Source organism: Anabrus simplex, chromosome 1, assembly GCF_040414725.1.
Source record: "Anabrus simplex isolate iqAnaSimp1 chromosome 1, ASM4041472v1, whole genome shotgun sequence".
In the NCBI taxonomy this organism is placed as follows: Eukaryota; Metazoa; Arthropoda; class Insecta; order Orthoptera; family Tettigoniidae; genus Anabrus; species Anabrus simplex.
The window spans coordinates 1,627,947,012-1,627,966,547 of record NC_090265.1 but is presented as its reverse complement, the minus strand read 5'-3'; the positions used below and the strand labels follow the sequence as shown (position 1 = coordinate 1,627,966,547).

Sequence of the window (19,536 nt, the reverse complement as noted above, 5' to 3'; positions counted from 1 at the left end):
TTGGATTACTGTACTGTTTGCATTTTAGATGCCTTGTATTTACAAAAGAAGTACCCGATGCCCTTAAAATCGAACTTTTCTATGACTTTATCCTTGTACGATTTCCCGCCATGGCACTTCTCTCGTACTTCAGAAATGTAAACACTTGCCGCGTCACAAAGTATTCTAAGACCCATTAATACATGCAATCACCTCGATTCACAGTTTAAACCTTTCAAATGCCATGGAAAAAACCTATTTCCGAAATGTATCCAACAAGATGCATTTACAATGTTCAAATAATGGACTTGGATAAATCACTGACAAACATAACCTCACGCAACGAAAGAAAAAAAATCACACAATTCAAAGATGAGGATAAATTATGCCGGTCCCCCTGTGTAAATGCATTATTTTTTGGATTTCTGTACTGTTTGCTTTTTTAGATGCTTTGTACTGGCATGGAAAGTGTCCGACGCCTTTAATAAAACGTTGTGGTTTATCGAACTTTCCTATGACGAGGGGATAAAGTTTCTCGCTTCCATCCCATGTGCTTTGCAACGCACTACTATGACCCATTTAAAACCATAAGACCGTTTGGGCTTGCATTAAAATAAAGCAATGCAGTTTCACCAGCAATGACATTATTGTTCGGTGCCTACGAATTTATTATATGAGCTACTTTTTTTGTCAACAGTCGGCGTTGCCAGTGTTCGCGGATTCTGTTTTTCCGCACACTGCCTGTTGCGTGATATTACGGCGTTCCTTAAAAGGTTGAATACAGAAGAATTCAGATTTCGTTCAACTTAGCAATCATGAAGCGCACTGTAGATCCACCGAAGTGAGTGTAAGTGTGGAAAGCTACCCTTCAACGTTCCGGAACGCACATACTATTGTTTTAAAATGTAAAGGCAGTTTCGAATTAAAAGTCTGAATTTCGGTTATGGGGCCGACATTGTACTTCGAATTATGAATTATCCATATTTCGAATTAAACAATTTAAATAACATGCAAAACTCGAGAGCTTCTTTGAATTAGGCGGGATTTTGAATTAACCGATTTTGAATTATCGAGGTTCTACTGTAATAATATTTAAACTGTAAATAAACATACTTTATATGCAATTACTGACAAAACTGGTAAACAATATAGGGTGAAAATATTTACACATTGTTCGAAGTTTCAATCCGCTGTTTGAGATACAACTTCACATACTTCACTCGCGTGATCTCAGTAAGTCACAAAGTTCGCAGAGTTTTCTGCAGGCATTGAGCATATTTTGTTCTTTAATACTTCTAAAACGTTTATTTTCATTTTGTGTACTTCCTCTTGCATTTCTCTCTCTCTCTCTCTCTCTCTCTCTCTCTCCATTGACATCTTCTCTTCGTGTTCTATGCGAAGGAAGTCCAGACGCATCTTATGTAGCTCTTCATGCCGCTTATGTATCTCACTGTCCTGTCTGCTAGGGTGTCTTCTAATTCTCTCAGTACTTCCAAAATCTGTAATACAACAAAATACGGTATTTGTCTTTACCACAGCATAGCCATAAGAATGTCAGCACGTACACTGAAGAGGTTTACGAACAATTTCAACAATATTTTCTTATCGAATAAGAGTTAATTTTACACTTACCAACTTTCGGACTTCCAGCAGTATCAGTGATAGAAATTTCAACGTCATGATCCACCGGAATGTCAAGACTTGAGCCCACTTCTTTATCATTATACATGTCATCAGCTCCGCGTATAGGCTTGTTGTTATTATTATTATTGTTGTTGTTGTTGTTGTCGTCGTCGTCTTCCATGTGATTACCTGCTATCGCATCATCATCATCATGAACTGAATTAATACCACCAAACACCGGTGGCATTATTTCAATAATTATTTTTGATATATCATCAACGTGCGTTGTCTGTGGACCACCACCAGTTTTAATTTTCTCCCGAGTGTCCGTGCCTTTTTTGCATCTTAGCCTTCGCTTTTAAGTCCTTCCACAGAATTTTAAGTTGTTCTTCACTGCGTTTACCGTCACTCGAAGCATTGAATTCTTCTGTCACGGCTTTCCATGCATTTCTTTTTTTATCCAGCATCTTTACATCGTGTTTCTTACACTCTACATCAGCCCTGTCCAACGCGGCGCCCGAGGTGCCCTTTTATGGCGCCCTTCGCAATTAATTTCCAAATCAAATTTTACTTAATATGTGAAAACAATACTTTTGCATTTCAATAAATATTCTTACTTTTCTCTTAAAAATACCGTACTCAAAGTCAGGAAATTTGTTATATCCGTACCTCCAAATTCACAAAGAGCTTTGAGTAAGCTATAAATATGATCGAGGCCTAACTGACTCGTGTCCGCAATTAGTGAAGAGGTAGAAGAAAGGTTCAGAAAGAGAGCTTTTCGACATGTAAGTCATTGCGACAAAGGGAAATCCTCCACAAAACTCTCACTGTGGGGGGGGGGCTAGCGCCAGGTATAAGGCTCTCTCTACTCACGGGAGCCAAATATAGCCGCATATTTATTCTGCCAAACAGAACTGCTTCCTTATGATTCACTTGATTGCAATGCCATAAATTACCTACCATGACAGAGTTTCATCAGGACGACAATGGAACACCCAATTTGCCCACAAAGTAACTTTAATCCCAACAAACTGTGCCGTAAACAATGAATAAACAATTTATGAAAGTCTTGCAATCGGAATGTTCCCAGTTCCTAGCTTTCAGGCGAACATTCAGTGTTACTTGTGAGCTTATGCAGGGCTTATGGAATATGTTTTGAGTGCGTTGTGTTGTGATAAGTTGTACATTCAACATGTTTCGTGTGCTTTTTTTCATTACTATTTAAACTTTACATTATTCAGTTTATAATAAGTTACATTTCATTAAACATAACTCTTCTTAACATTGCTAAAAGGCAAACAAATTATAACTTTAACAGTGAATGGGAAGTGAAAGACCTAAAATCTAAATTAGCATTGCAACAACGTGCGTTTAAGAAGCCAGTTCAGCAAACGCGTAACATGACAATAGCTTCTTACAAAGTTTGTTACGTCCTAGCTAAAAAGAAAAAAAAGCTTTCAGTGATGGGGAAGTAGTGAAAGAAGCTATGCTAAATGCCGCTGAATCTCTGTTCGAATCTCACAAAGATAAATCTGAATTGATATCTTTAATCAAAGGACTTCATTTGTCTCACCAAACTGTTGCTAGGCAGGTTGAACGAATTTCTAATAATATGGAATCTCAATTACATCAGGATTTGAAATCGTGTGAACATTTTTCACTCCAGTTTGATGAAAGTGCTGATATGTCTGACACTGCTGAGTTGTGTGTATTTGCTAGAATGGTTTTAATGATTTTACAGTAAAGGAAGAATTTGTCAAGCTGTTGCCACTTCATGGACGTACTAGGGGAGAAGACATATTTAATGCTTTCGTTAAATTCACCAAAGAGAGTAACTTACCGCTGTCAAAGCTTGACGCTAAAACAACAGATGGGGCACCGTCTATGACTGGTAGAAATAATGGATTTCTATCTCTTTGCGCTAAGGATGAATCATTTCCAAAATTTCTTTCTTATCATTGTATTATTCACCAAGAAGCTTTATGCGCAAAGGTTTTAAAGTTCGATCATGTCATGAAAATGTTAACTCATGTCGTGAATTATATAAGATCGACATCTACTCGTCATAGATTGTTCAGAAATATTTTTAAGTATGTCAGATTCGGAGTGTGGTGACGTCATCCTTCATGCAGACGTAAGGTGGCTTAGTAGGGGGAAAACACTCGAACGGTTTTGCTGCATGTTGGATGAGATACGAGACTTTATGAAATCATCTCCTGGGAAATATTATCACGAACTTGATGATATATCTTGGCTAATTGAATTAGCATTCTTGGCAGACATCACCTCAAAATTAAATGAGTTAAGTCTCGAATTGCAAGGAAAAGATCATAATATTTCAGGTATGATAAATATTGTCAATGCATTTGAAAAGAAACTTAAGGTATGGATTGTCCATTTAAATAGAAATTCCTTTTCACATTTTCCAAATTTGAAATCTATGGCAGATACAGTAAATGGCGGCAAGCGTGATTTTTCATCTCTTGCTAAACATCTTGAAACTCTTGGGTCCGAATTTGGTAGCAGATTTAGCCAGTTTTCAGTGCTTGAGCCAGTGATCATGTTTGTCAAAAATCACTTCGCTTCTGTTGACGTTTGTGAGCATGGAGGGAGGGTGTGTAAAATATTCGAAAATTATAATCCTGAAGAATTAGAAATGGAAATTTTAAGCCTTCAGTCAGACCTTTCTTTGAAATCCTCCTACGCAACATGTTGCAATTTCTGGACTCTGGTGGACGGTAAAAAATATCCCATTACCCGCAGTGTTGCCCTGAAGATGCAATCTTGTTTTAGTTCAACCCATCATTGTGAAGTCGCATTTTCGACTATGAACATAATAAAAATACAAATACCGATCCTGCCTGACAGACTCACACCTGGATGACGCGTTAAGAGCAGCCTGTTCCAGTTACACACCAGACTTTCCTCAACTTGCAGCGAGCATGCAGTGCCAGATTTCACATTAATTATGCAAGTAAATATATTTTCATATAATTTTTAATTCTAGATTATTTATTATTATTATTATATAGTCGTTGTAGTACCGATAACAGTAGTCAAATTAGTGGAATCGTACCTGGCGCCCGCATACCCTTAGTTACCATGTGAATGCGCTCGCGTAGAAACGAACGTTGAACAGCCCTGCTCTACATCCTCCGCATACATCCTCATTATCTCTACTAACAAAAATTTATATTTTTCGCTTACGTTTTTCCCCAGTTTCCTATCGCACATAATCTTATCCATTTTGATTTCTTTAAAGAAACACACGAACACAACACTACTCCGCGAGTAACGAGCGTTACTTCCGGAGTAAAGAACTACCGTAGTATACTTCTGTAGTATGGACTTCTTTAGTAGACACTACTTCCGGAGTAATTTACTCTAAGATGATGCACGCCACCCTAAGTGTTGCTGCTTCCAGACCATACGTTAGTATAGATACTAGATATATTTTGTACGAGCTGATCTTTGAAACTTAACAGAAATGTTTCATCCCAAAGTATTTGATGTACAGCGTCCAATTCTTGTTTTGCTGATGTTGAGACCTATGGTTGTAAAAGCTTTATGGCAGAGATCTAGTCTAGTTTGTACTTCTGCTTCTGTCTCACCCCATACCATTACATCATTAGCAATAACCAGGGCATAAGTTTTTGGATCCTTTGTTTTAACCGCCTTTAAAACATCCATTATAAGTAATGAAGAGAAGTGGTGAAAGACAACTTCCTTCCTGGACTCCACTCTTCGTTTTGAACCAGCCTGACCTTCCATCCTGGACACAATCGTTATACTCGTGCTGTGGCGTCATTGGGCACTTTATGTCTCAAACATTCCCATATATGCCTGCGTGGTTCATGGTCATATGATTTCTCGATGTCCAGAAAAACAGTTCTAAGTGTTTTACCTTTCTCCCAGTACTTCTCATAGAGCATTCTGGTGGCAGAGATGCCAACTTTCAAGAAAGGCAATTCGTAATGCAGCCGTCCGGGCACGGGGGGGGGGGGGGGGGGGGGGGGTGGTCGTAGATTATTTTTCTTCCCGAGATCCTACTAACTTACATATCATTGAAAAATCAACGAACAACATACAATTCAACCAGATATTCAAAGACTGGCAGATAAAGAATGTATGATTCTTACCTGCTAAAGTAACAGGTGATTTGCAGTTCATATCTGAGTGGAGGTTGAAAGAACATTTCTTTTGTTGAGTACTGTAGCTGCTGCTTTAGCAGCTTGTAGTTGCTGTTTGGTAAATTTACACTGGTAACATGCTTTTCCTTTTGATATAATGTGCATCCTCTGCACTAACAGAGCACTTAACAGTTCAGTGTTCATATAAGCACGGAACTCGGTCTTGTTCTTCCTCACTATGCGCAGCTGAAGAATCACTGCTACACACATTACAAAATGCACGTGAATGAGATTTTGAGGAACGCAGTAAACAGGGCCATTCTTTCGAGTATTTTTTTGTTTATTACTAGCCTCACTAATCACGGTAACGTCACCACACGTATTTTCCTGCACAAGAAATGGTTTCATTATTTCAAACCTTGTGCAACACGATTAGCATATATCCTAGAGAAGCATTATATGTAAATTTGGCAACCAAAATCACAATAAATACTTCTTCAACCGTTGCGCACACAGTATCCACAATGAAACGGAGTTTGTCACCACTTTGCTGCCAAAACAAAGACAAACGAACTTGCATACTTGCATGGAAGTCTGGTCATGTGATGAACAAAGACGACAACTCCGCAAGATATACCACTTCACGGATTCCTATTCTTCCTGTACTGGAAGCAAACACTGTGTTCGGCGCGTGAAAACTCTAAATATTCTTATTCGAGGGACAGGAAAGGGGTATAAATTATTACTGAGAAATCTGAAAAGAATATTTTGAGAATTCAAGCTGTAATGGCATTCCTTCCTTTTGAACACTTCATACACTTAGATTTAAAAATCAACAAAGAATCGTAATTTGTGATGTGTGATTCGTAAAGGCGTATCTGTGATAGGTAATTCGTAATTATTACGACTGAATTGTAATATTCGGCATCTCTGTGGTGGCAAAAATGAGATCTGTAGTTGATCTATGAGGTCTAAATCCATGTTGTTCCTCCTCAAGTGTAGGTTCAACATATTATTTTCTAATCCTGCTTACTAAGTACACAGTGCAATAAGATATCAATATCATATTAAATAATTATTATTTTGCTACATACACTACTGAGAACAATAACTATTCATAGCCATCTACGTATGAAATATAAGAGTTGGTAACGAACCTGAATAACATGCAACCTGTGATATATTTTCCGTATTTATACAGGGCAAAATTTTTTAACTCGTCAAGTCAGTTCACCAGAATATCTAACCAAACTGGAGGACCGGGCGAGTTGGCCGTGAGCGTAGAGGCGCGCGGCTGTGAGCTTGCATCCGGGAGATAGTAGGTTCGAATCCCACTATCGGCAGCCCTGAAAATGGTTTTCCGTGGTTTCCCATTTTCACACCAGGCAAATGCTGGGGCTGTACCTTAATTAAGGCCACGGCCGCTTCCTTCCAACTCCTAGGCCTTTCCTATCCCATCGTCGCCATAAGACCTATCTGTGTCGGTGCGATATAAAGCCCCTAGCAAAAAAAAAAAAAAAAAAAAAAAAAAAAAAGCAAACTGGAGGAAACTTCTGACTTCAGAAACAAGTAACAAACCTCGGGAACTATTTGGCCAAGGAAGCTCTCAAGGATGGATTCGTAGATTTTGAGGCCATGTGACAGCAGACTTATACCTCTGTAGTTGGCACATTTCTTTCTACATTTCTTTCTATCACCTTTTTTCAACAGTGGGATGATGACTCCTTGCTTCCAGTCATTGGGTATTACGTTCTCTTTTCAGATTCTATTTAGTAGCCTGTACATCCACTGTTGTCTTACCTCTCCTAGTGCTTTGATCATCTCAACACTTTAATTCATCTGATCCAGTTGATGTGTTGTTTTTCAGCTTTGATATTGATGTCTACTTCCACCATGTCAGACTAGTGGTGTTTGTGCTGCCAAAATCATAAGCTTCGTAGTCTAATGGAGTGACATTTTTCATAACAGTTCAGCAAAGCTTCAAAGTGCCTTTGGAACTCTTGTAATATTTTGGTCTTATCCCTAGTCACCTCACCATTAGGAAGTTCTTAGATTCTTTTTGAGTTCTTCTATTCTTAACAATACTGTATAACAGTTTCTTATTTCCATCCTGCATTATTTTGGTAGCCAAATCTTCCTTTATTTCTACTTTTCAGCTGCAACCAACTGTTTGACCTGTGTTTTTTTTCTTTGTGTAAAGTGACAGCTTCTCCTCTATTTCATGTTGATCTCCCCGTGTTCTTGCTTGATATAAGGATCTTCATGCTTGGTTTGTCATTGATAGCCTTTTTAATATTGCCATTTCATCAGGCAGTTTCTTTAGGTTTTCTTATTTGACTCTGCCGTCCACATACATTAGAATCTCGATTATACGTTCCCGGAAACTACGTTTTCCCGTATTATCCGTTCAAATTACGTGGTCCCGCGAGCATCCTAATTAAATCACGTTGTAAATATCCTGCATTAATCGTTCCTCGAAGAAACGATTTCCCATATCAACCATTCAGAAATTTCAGTCCCATCAACGCTAAATCCTCAACCACGCGTTTTTCAAGAAACTGTATCTCACTGAAGGGCGGCTACGGCATACTTGCGGATCTTGGTGTTAACGTCCAGTCATTGCGGTCATTTTGAGGAAGCGGAAAAGCGATCGGCGGTGAACTTGCATAAGGGACCATCTTAGCACCGCATTCAGGTGGTATTGTTTGGAAATCGAAATCACAAAGCAGAGACTGTCCACAACAATTGGAAGGGGACAGAGCGCATTTCGACAGCTCTACTTGAAAACGGAACGAGTTTCGTCAAATATTCGTACTTGCAAAGAGTCTGCATTATGTCCAGGTTAGATGTTTACCGGTACTTTCTGGTTTGCTTTTTCCGAGTGTATCGCCGAATACGTTTTCGGCACTCGCCTCAGGGCACTGTATAGTCACTCAGCTTTCAGGCAGGAATCTAAACTGCTCCTTCTTAGGTAATACAAATTTAGTATTTTAAAATTATCGTATATGACGTTACCGGTATCGACCAGAACAGATAGGAACAGAGACCTACTTCGATCAGCTTGAGGTCGTATCTCATGCGTAATACTTCCTCTGTATAATGTTCCTAAGTTTATCCGAGTTACGTCATACTGGACTTTTTTTTAACTATGCTACTGTGACCGGCAATCATTTGAGAGGTATCTTCAAACTCAGAAATCTTCAATTAGGAAACCAACGAGGAAAATAATTTGCCCAACAAATTTCACGAAAATGAATGTAGCAAGAGCTAAAAATATTGTATTTTCCCCTGAAACGATCTCTGGTTTGAAAAGTATGGAGGTGGTTTTGTCCCGAGAGCATAAAATATAGTTTAAAATAAGCCATTTGTTTTATGGAGCATTTTATTAAATTGTTCAATGCGCATAACGTCTGCAACACCTCACATGGGACATATTCAAGAACGAGAACAAACGAGCACCTTTTAACCGGGCGAGTTGGTCGTACGGTTAGGGGCGCGCGGCTGTGAGCTTGCATCCGGGAGATAGTGGGTTCGAATCCCACTGTCGGCAGCCCTGAATATGGTTTTCCGTGGTTTCCCATTTTGACACCAGGCAAATGCTGGGGCTGTACCTTAATTAAGGCCACGGCCGCTTCCAACTCCTAGGCCTTTCCTATCCCATCGTCGCCATAATACCTATCTGTGTCGGTGTGATGTAAAGTCACTAGCAAAAAAAAAGCATCTTTTAGTACTGAAGATGAACTCCTCAGTTGGTTAATTAATGATTTCCTGCCATAAATTAAGAAACTTAAAATGCATTCAGAGAAAGTTTTGCATTTCAAGGCCTTGTATTATAGCGTAGGCAACGCTGCCAGCTGTGAGCAACACGTGTGTGATGCTGTGGCGCTTCAGTCCCCTGTGAAATACTTTAAAGCTAAGAAACGTGGAGAAAAATTAAGTAGGAAATTTAAACGTTTACAGTAGCCTATGAGATTAGAATCCGCTGTGAACTGTGGAATATGTGGTGAATAACACCGCGCAGCTGACCGGCGTTTCTGTGTACAGTGTTTACGCTGCTCGCATGGAATTTAAACTCCACAGAAAATCCAAGTCTCCAGCGAAAGGTCGCTATGTCAGCTCAGCACTCGCTGTAAATAAAACAGGAAAGGTCTTAACACGGTATGGGAATAGGATCCTTGGCGTATTCAATAATAATAATAATAATAATAATAATTCGTACTTTGCTTTATATTCGTAAGCGCCCTCTACCTGCATGAATGTTGTCATGAGGTGATCATGAGTTCGTTTTTACTTTCCGAATTACGAGACTACAATATTTACAACATTCCTGGAAACATTGTATTTTGCAATCCCACTCACGGGTGGCTTTTTCAGCTTTTTGAACTGCGACAAACTTCCACTGACAGTCGTTGCACGTGAGCGGAATCGTATACTTATGCTGTTAAGTCCCCGTGTGCCTCGCACAAATTGCATTATGAAATAAAAATAAACCTTGCTTCTCTTGCCTCGGTATTCGTCAGTAAGAATACCATAAATAGGTATGGTACGTAATTGAAAACAGTTATGTGAAAGGATGTGATTTTGTTTGATGCTTCACTATTTCAGAATGAAGTACTTGTCAGACAGACGCACGGCGTTAATAATAAGCTGGTTGTGGCGGAGAATGGAAACGGAAGGGGGAACAGGGGACGTGCTCACGTGCGGAAGGATACTTTTCCTAAGCTCTTGAGTTGAATTTCAGTATAGTGATACAAGTATTAAACAAAAAATAATTCAAAAATTTAGGGAGGAATACTCAAAAGAATGGCCCTTTTTACTGCATTCTTAAAATCTCATTCACACGTTTTGTAGTGTGTGTAGCCGCGATATTTCAGATGTGCATGAGGAAGAACAAGACTGAATTCCGTGCTAATATGAAAACACCGAACTGTTAAGTGCTCTGTTAATGCAAAGGTGCACATGATATCAAAAGAAAAGGAATGTCACCAGTGTACGTTTAGCAAACAGGAAGTACAAGGTGCTAAGGGAGCAACTACAGTACTCAACAAAAGAAATGATCCTTCAACCTCCACTCAGATATGTACTGCAGATCACCTGTCACTTTCTCAGGTAAGAGTCGTACACTCTTTATATGCCAGGCTTTGAATATGTTACGTCTTGTTGAAATATATGTTGTTCATTGATTTTTCAAAGATATCTTAGTAAGATCTCGGGGGGGGAAAAATCATCGTCCGCCGCGCAGTCCCCACCCCCGTGCCCTAACAGCTGTATTACGAATTGCCTTTCTTGAAAGTTGGCATCTCTGCACTGTGATCCCTTACTCTTCACTTTCAATGTCATTGTCCGTATGCACCACCGTTTTAACACATTTCACAGTCCCTTACATTCAGAATTTCACATACTATTTTTTGCAGTAATTCAAATAGCAACAAATTAATAATCACTGTTGTTGAGATTTTTGAGCCAGACGTGTATGTTTACCATATTAAAGCAAGGCTGAAAAACAGTTTCCTTATCAGGAATAAGTTTGTACCACCGAGTACCTGGTGATTTAGGTAAGATGGCTCTGAAACCAACTTTTCTATATACCGTATTTACTAGTGTGTTAGGATCCCCCCCGCTCCCCTCCTGGCTTTTTGGGACAAAAAATGAAAAATAATAAATCTCGCATACAAGACCCCTCTCCCCCAACATAATTCGTCAGAGAACAACACAACTATTCCGTTTCGAAGCGGGTACAAGCCGTACTGCAACTCTTGTATCATACAAATTTGTGAATAGTTTCATCCGTACAACCCGCGCAATGAAAGCGCACGTCAGTCATGTAGTACATCTGTGTTTCGTAGTTAAGAAATGTCGCCTCTGCAGCGTAGGCCTAGTGCAGCTCTGATGAAATTTTACAATTTGGTGAATAGTTTCGTGTCCGACCTATGCAATTAAAGCGTGCTTCAGTAATGCTATGCGTCCGATTTTTGTAGTTAAGATGTCCGCCAGCGTATGCTTAGCACAATTATCTGCTATTCTCAGGGGCATGAGTTTGATTCCCGGTACCATATTGCCAGAGGTTTAAGAATTGCAGGAAAGTTGATAGGCGGTGAAAATGTTGCATGCAGCTTTCCTCGATTGGGGGCTGCACCACCTCGGAATGAGGAAACGAGTTCACTTCAGTTATATACTCACGGTTGTTATTAATATAGCAGGCGAGATCATTAACAAAGTGATCGTATAATATCTCATAAAGTTAAAAATTTCATTGTTCCGTATAGGAGAATATTACAGTTAAAATTGAAAATAATTGATAAAGAGATTCAACCTATTCAATACAAAAGAATAAGAAATGTAGTGAATTACATTCCCATTTAATAATTGGTAGAAACGGTTTCGACCCTAGTCCAGGTCATCATCAGCCGATTAAGACGAAAAACAATGCATAGTATCAGTAGAAGAGGCGATATAAAAATGAAATGGGGGTAGACACTGTAAAACTTAGAAGAAGTAGAATGCAAATCACTCAAAAGAAAACAGTGCGCAATTCTCTGAGCGGTAGCATAGCACACGCAGCACTAGGCAAAGTACCACAATGTTTACTAATAGCGGAGAACGGTTAAATGAGCCAGTTTTTAAATACTGTCAGGCATAAAGTCACATCACAATCGAACACGTACGAAAATCCATAATAGTTCAGGAGTTGAAGATGAGTAGATCCATTGAAGCAACTTGCCAGCTCCCGGTGATCAGCGTGATGCTTTCAATATCAGGCACTGTGGTTTCAAATGCCCAAAGTAAAATGGAGAATTGCTTGACGGTCCAGTAATTTTCCTCGGTCGCGGGAAAGTAAGTATATAGATAAATATAATACAATTGAATATAATTGAATAAGTAATTGTGCTCCTATAGAATTCTTAGAACAGTTTTACACAGTGTCTACCCCCATTTCATTTTTATATCGCCTCTTCTACTGATCCTATGCATTGTTTTTCATCTTAATCGGCTGATGATGACCTGGACTAGGGTCGAAACCGGTACCATTTCTACCAATTATTAAATGGGAATGTAATTCACTACATTTCTTATTCTTTTGTATTGAATAGGTTGAATCTCTTTATCAATTATTTCAATTTTAACTGTAATATCTCATAACTCAGGCCAATATAGCGTACATAATCTCGAGAGAAGTAGGTTTAAAATGGGATACAAACAATCCAATTATGGCTTTTACTTCCCAACGTAACCAAATAATAATAATAATAATAATAATAATAATAATAATGGTATTCATTTTACGTGCCCATTAACTACTTTTATGATTTTCGGAGATGTCAAAGAGAACATACTATGCATTGATAAAAAAAATTTGGAGGCAACGAACGTGGGAGATTAAACATAATGATGATGAAACGCATTACCGCCACACCTGTAGATATCCATACGTGTGCGACAAGCTTTCCTGTTATTTTTTTCTTTCCGTCGTGAAACTTCGACACTATCCGGGCACTTAGTAGCATACCTAACCTAAACAATGCGGTCTCTCTTATCACCATTACAGCTGTTTAGGTAAACCCTGATTGGATAAATGTAGAGAACAAGCATGAAATATACCGTACTTATTTAAAGGTCTGACTTTCAATAGCCGCAGTTATCCAAAGAATGCTTTCAGTCACTATGTATTACATTCGGAAGTACGGCTCGTAAAAATACGCTAGTTATCAGCTGGTGGGTTGGCACACTTTTTACAGTACGGCTTTATTCAGAAGGGGTGGCTTCTGCTACATACACACCAACTGGAAATAAGAGACCCTCTCCAGAAACCATTTGCAAATAGATTCTCACTGTTTGGGCTTTGTAGTCTGGAATGAAACTATTTTTTAAGTTGCAAAAAGACAGGATCTCTAATACTCGCGATTGCCATGAAGATGACTTCATTTGAATGATGACACGCCGGTAGCAGGGAAGTTTGCGGCACAAGAGGATAATTCAAATGAAAGTAATGATCAAGTTTACTGTGTAGTAGACCTACTGCATAATTGACAGGCGCAAATGGCTACCATTATGTTCTTTTGTATTAATATTGCATAATAGGATATCCTTAACCCTTTTCTCTATGGGGTCAAATATGAAGCGAGATGAATCTTAGTAGCGAGTTTTTGCGACCGCATGCCCTTCCTGGCATTAATGAGACAAATGACGTGATATATGAGTAACTAAAACGGACTATATTTACTTTGTGTAGGCTTAAAAGTCGTGTTCACCATTTATTCTTTCTAAGTTTAGAAATACTGCCTTCCAACAAAAATACGGTAGCCAGTGAAACTCAGAATACATTCGTAAGTTTGTTAAAGAACGGTGTCTAATGTTAACATGTACAATTTACAGCTCTTTATAAGCCTAGAAGTCATGTGTTCACTGCACAAAATTCGAGGTTATCCCACATTGGACCCCCCCCCTACTTTTTTTGGCTGTGAATGTGGTGGAAAAGGGGGGTCTAATACGCGAGCAAATATGATGATAAAGTTTTATGTATAAGAGATCAGGTAATGTTCCATGATCGGCCAAGATTATTTATTCTACGTGTTCTATAATCTTCAAGATGCAAATTTAATATTATAGAAGATAAAATTGAAATATAACATGCACTGTAAACTAGGTGTGTTTTCTTTAATTGTATGATAGTTGTCAAATGAGCGGCCGACCATGATTGACATGTGCCTGTTCCTTTTATGCTTTCTTACTCTGTCTTGGATCTTTCTCGTGCTTGACCTGTGTGTGTATTCTTTTTATTGTAGATTGGATTTGCTTTAAATCATCCAGGTTTTTGCATTTTCTCTTCAGTGGATTTACACTTTTGTAATGTGTTTTCTGTGCATGATCTTGGCAGATTTGTTGTAAAAGATCAGGGCCTCTACCATATATCATTGTAGAATTGAAGTGTATAGAAAGGAGAAACAAGAATGATGCCAGATGATTGTACAAAGTGCGAATGTCTTTTCCATCATAGTGTCTATGTATTAATTTTAACCCTTGTAAGCGTTCATAATACTTATGTGACTTCAGAAGAACCACTTGGAGAGAGAGTTCCGAAGTGTGTCATGTATAGACAGTCGTGATGAGTTAGTTAATTGGCTAGAAAGTTGGTAATAAATGATTTGCAATGGGATCTTGGTGAAATTCTTCTGTTCTATTTCAATTTGAGACCGTAGTCTTGCTAGGTTGTTATTATTATTGTAGTTGTAATTTCCCGCCCCCACCCTGCAATCCCTGCATAAATAATTGAGTTTTGCTGTGGTGAAAACAAATCCTTACAATTAGGAATCCTGTTATTTTAAGGACTCGGAAAGTTTGGGTCTTGTTTGGGTCATGGTTTACGTGCCTCATTTTAATATTTTGTACAAAGTTTACAATTTCATGTACAGGATATTGTAGCAATGGCTGTTCTGAGGTGGATTTGTAGTGATTCTCATCAGTTCACTGTTCTCATAAGTTAATCAAGTGAATAACTTCAAGATCGATGTTTTTTCCTTTAAGAGCATTGTGAATTATCAGTATGTATTTCTCTTGTTTCTATTACTCTTGTCTGTTACATTCTCACTTGGCAGTTTGTGGTCACTCATTGCAATGTCTGTGAAGAGTTTTCAATCATTTAATATTTAATTCCAGATGGGTGAGTGGTGGCAGTGGGCCAATGGGCGTGGTGGGTCGTAGTGGTCCAAGTATGGGAGGTCCTGGCTCTATGTACACAAGTCAACAGAACGTGGCACCAAATCCTCCCGGCATGAACATGAGCATGTCGAGTGGAGGCCCATATGGAGGAGATCGTTTTGATGCCTATAAACAATCTATGGGTCCAATCCGCAAGTACTGAATGTGCATTGACCATGCATAGGCTGTTAAGTGAGGGACTTTGGAACTTGCTAAGACTTTTAGCTTACCAATGGACTGTGGGGGTTAGATATTGTTCTAAGATTTTAATTCCCATTATAATTTTACAGATATATTTGACTTGCAGCTTTTTCCATTCTAAGTACTGTATGTGTGAATTTTAAGAATGTCATGTGAAAGTTTGTGTTGGATCCATGCAGTATGCAAACTCTTATTTGTTTTAATATAAGTGTACCAGAACAAACCCTAATTCATTGTATGCTATTAGTGTGCATTTGAAAGTAGATCACCAAGATACTTGACTTTGTCAGTATATCATATAAATGAAAAAGTATTGGAAACGACTTATTATAGATAAAAAGGTGCAGAAGAAAGGCAAAACTGTTCAATGACAGTATTAGTCATTAGAAGATACATTCCTGTATATATAACTACATGTATGACACACTATAGATTCCTTGTGTTAAAATTTTTGTCATACTGCAATGTGGATAATTATCTTCGTACTTCAGAACAAGTTGAAAAGTTCAATGGCAGATAAAAATCCAGTTTGATATCGTATGTGTTACGGTAGAATGTAAAGACATAATGAAACTTTTGTAGGAATATTCAGAAGCTCCCAGATATGATTAAAGATGTAATAGCTCTGGTATACTGCTTCCATATTTAGTATTATAATCTTGAGGAAGCTTTTACTCAAGATTGTAATTATATTCTATATTATATTATTATATAATAATAATTATAATCTTGAGTAAGCTTTTCCTCATCATTTTACTAAAGATTCTGTTGTCCTTTTTTGCATTGCAAGCAGCAAAATATTCAAGTAGAATGTTCATTTCTGTTGTATTTCTGAATCTACCAATTAAATGGACATTGGAGATGTTTAGTGTACAGACAGTCATATTCTCAGATAACATTTCTTTATAACCATACCCCTTGTCATATATAATATGTAATATGAGTTTCTATTCAGATGCCGAAGACGAGCAAGAAAAATAATTGGAATGTAAAATGGGCAGTCAAGACTTGCTGATATTTAATGAGCACCAGTGCTGTGTTCTCTGAGAGAATGTGTTCCCATGTTCTTGGTTCTTCTAAGAGCAATCTTTTCTGCCAAATGCTGTGGAAGTATGAAGAAATAATTTCATTTTGGTACAATGTTTAGTATTTGTATGTTAAAATGTGTGTAAAACTGTGGAAAAACGTAATGATTTATTAACATTGTACCCATCAGGAAGCTGTTTGTCATGGGAATCTAAACCATAATTGTTATTGAGCTGTGGGAGTTACTGTTCAAGACTAAAAATTAAAAAAAAAACATGTCATGTGAATTTTCGTTTTGTTGTATGAAGGAATTAATATTGATTTTTGCTTGAAAAGCTACAATTGTCATATTCTGTAAGCCTAAATGGTGGCAATTCCTGAAATAGTGTGAAATAACATTAAGAAGTATAAATAAAACTTTTGTCTTTCATTCACTTTCATTTATATTGTTGCCCTGATTTGTCTATATTGGTATCTTTAGTTTTAAACACATGCAGAGATCAGAGAATTGCAAATTAAGTTTTGACCCATTTAGGACCAGGTAAATTCAAGAAGGGCGCATCTGAGAAGACCGGCTGTTTAGCCTGTGGTATTGCGAAAAAGATTAAGACGTTCAAGGCATATTTTTCAGGTCTCGTTTCAGAAACCTGCAATTTAGTCTTTAATAAAGTTTTCTTCACGATTCTTTTTTCAGAATCTTGAGGGGGGAAAACTTTTTCTTATGAGATGTAAACGGAGGCAGTTTGAACAAAATTAATATTTTAAAATAAACAATATTGTATATATACACACCAAAGATATTTTTTAAATGTTGAAATGAAATATGTGTAGCTTCTAAACTAAGCAAAATTTATCTATGACAAATGTATTATTTACGTTCCATACTTCATTTTCCATATTATCACAAATTTTATTGGAGTTCGGATTGAATTTGACAAAATATTGTTTTTGTCAACTGAATCTGAAGTATAAAACAGCACAGCAATAAACGCACATTGTTTGCCTACACTTTGTAGATACAAATTCAGAACCTTTCAATAACACGAATACACACCTACAATATAACACACTGAAATGGGCCCAATAATGTTTTTAAATGTTTCCAGTTTTCCACATTTACAAAAACTTATTTACAAATATGTTTCACAATGCACACATCATGGCATCCTTCTTGGCATTTGATATACACAGTTCTTCAGCATGTCCTGTAAGGGTTAAAGATTAATGATAACAATAATAATAATAATAATAATAATCTTATGACGTTAGGCAGCAAGTAACCTAGTGCACTCTTCTGTTTTATCGTTCGTTTGTTTGTTTGTTTGTTTGTTTGTTTGTTTGCTTGCTTATTTACGGTATCTCCTGTCCAAGTTAATTATTTTGAGTGTTGTTTTCCGACTAGTGATACAGCCATCGCCTTTGTAAATAATGAGTGTTTCTCGTAAACGTAGGACAAGTTGCGAATTGTAGGCAGAACTCGACAATGACTTGTTAGATTTATCAGATTTCTGGAAAGGAGATACTGTAAATAAGGAAGCAAACAAACAATAAAATTGAGCAGAGTGCACTATGTTACTTGCCGCCAGACGTGGTTTATGTTGAAACGGCAACAGCAGACTGCACAGCTCGGCGATAAGTTTGGCACAAGCGCGAGGTGACGCTCTGCATTAGGTGTGCTGCACTGTACTTGTTGGTGTTTATTTCGTGCTTTGACTCTCGTACTCAATCAAACTTTAATATAACAGACCCGAATAAGACTCTTAATATAGCGTCATAATATTCACGTGTTAAAATATTTGGCCGACAGATATCCTTTTATTTCATTGACGAAATATTGCCAGCTGGTCCTTTTAGCCATTGTGGCCATTGACTATATATTGTCAGTTGGTCTTTCTCGCAAGGATTGTCACTAATAATACCTATATAAATGGTCCGTTATTAAACATTATAAATTTTTCCTCCCCAGCTAACTCATTCCTGGTTGCCAGCATTTCGCCCCTGTGTGCTAGGTTGAGCTCATTAGTTGGTACCTAGCACACCCACGAAGACGCTGGCTAGTGCATACCGTGGAGGCCAGTGCATAGGCTACTTGGAGCCACCGGCAGTGCCAATGCACTATGAGAAACTTTGTCTCTTTACCAAAAAAATTGGTGCCTGCTTGGCCATCAGTGCATTGGTACTGCCAATGGCTCCACGTAGCCTACGCAGTGGCTTCCACAGCATACACTAGCCAGCGTCTTGGTGGGTGTGCTAGGTACCAGCTGATGAGCCCAACCTAGCACACGGGGGCGAAACGCTGTCAACCAGGAATGAGTTAGCTTTGGGGGGGATGAAATAATTATAATGTCCAATAACAGGCCATTTATATTGGTATTATAAATTTACTCATTCGGAACAAATATTTCAGGTTCCCTATGGAAATCAACATCAATATCATCTGATGGCCAAGCAGGCATCAATTTTTGGTAAAGAGATGAAGTGTCTCGTAGTGCATTGGCACTGCCGGTGGGTCCAAGTACCCTACGCAGTGGCCTCCACGGTATACACTAGCCAGCGTCTTGGTGGGTGTGCTAGGTACCAACTGATGAGCCCAACCTAGCACACGGGGGAAAAACGCTGGCAATTAGGAATGAGTTAGCTGGGGGGGGGGGAAATTATAATATCCAATAACGGACGATTTATATTGGTATTATACATTTACTCATTTGGAACAAATATTTCAGGTTCCCTATGGGAATCAACATCTGTGTCAATAGGATTGTCACTGACGATGTATCGCTAGCTGGTCCTATAAGGTTTAGTAGACATGTGGGGGCAGAACGTGTGAAAAGTAAATCATTGTATCCAAATGAACAAAAAGATCCAAACTTGCTGTTTCAAA

At 38.2% G+C, this 19,536-nt stretch overlaps 1 protein-coding gene across 7 annotated transcripts in view; it reads left to right on the top strand.

The window, feature by feature from the left end:
- The window catches only part of Saf-B (Scaffold attachment factor B), a 307,055-nt gene extending 289,970 nt beyond the window's left edge, over positions 1 to 17,085 (top strand). For all 7 annotated transcript variants that reach the window (XM_067138304.2, XM_067138300.2, XM_067138303.2 and 4 more), the window contains one exon: positions 15,387 to 17,085. In XM_067138304.2, the coding sequence (XP_066994405.1) occupies positions 15,387 to 15,591 (205 nt within the window). In that variant the 3' untranslated portion in view covers positions 15,592 to 17,085. The remainder of the gene's footprint in view (positions 1 to 15,386) is intronic.
- Positions 17,086 to 19,536: the final 2,451 nt, after the last annotated feature.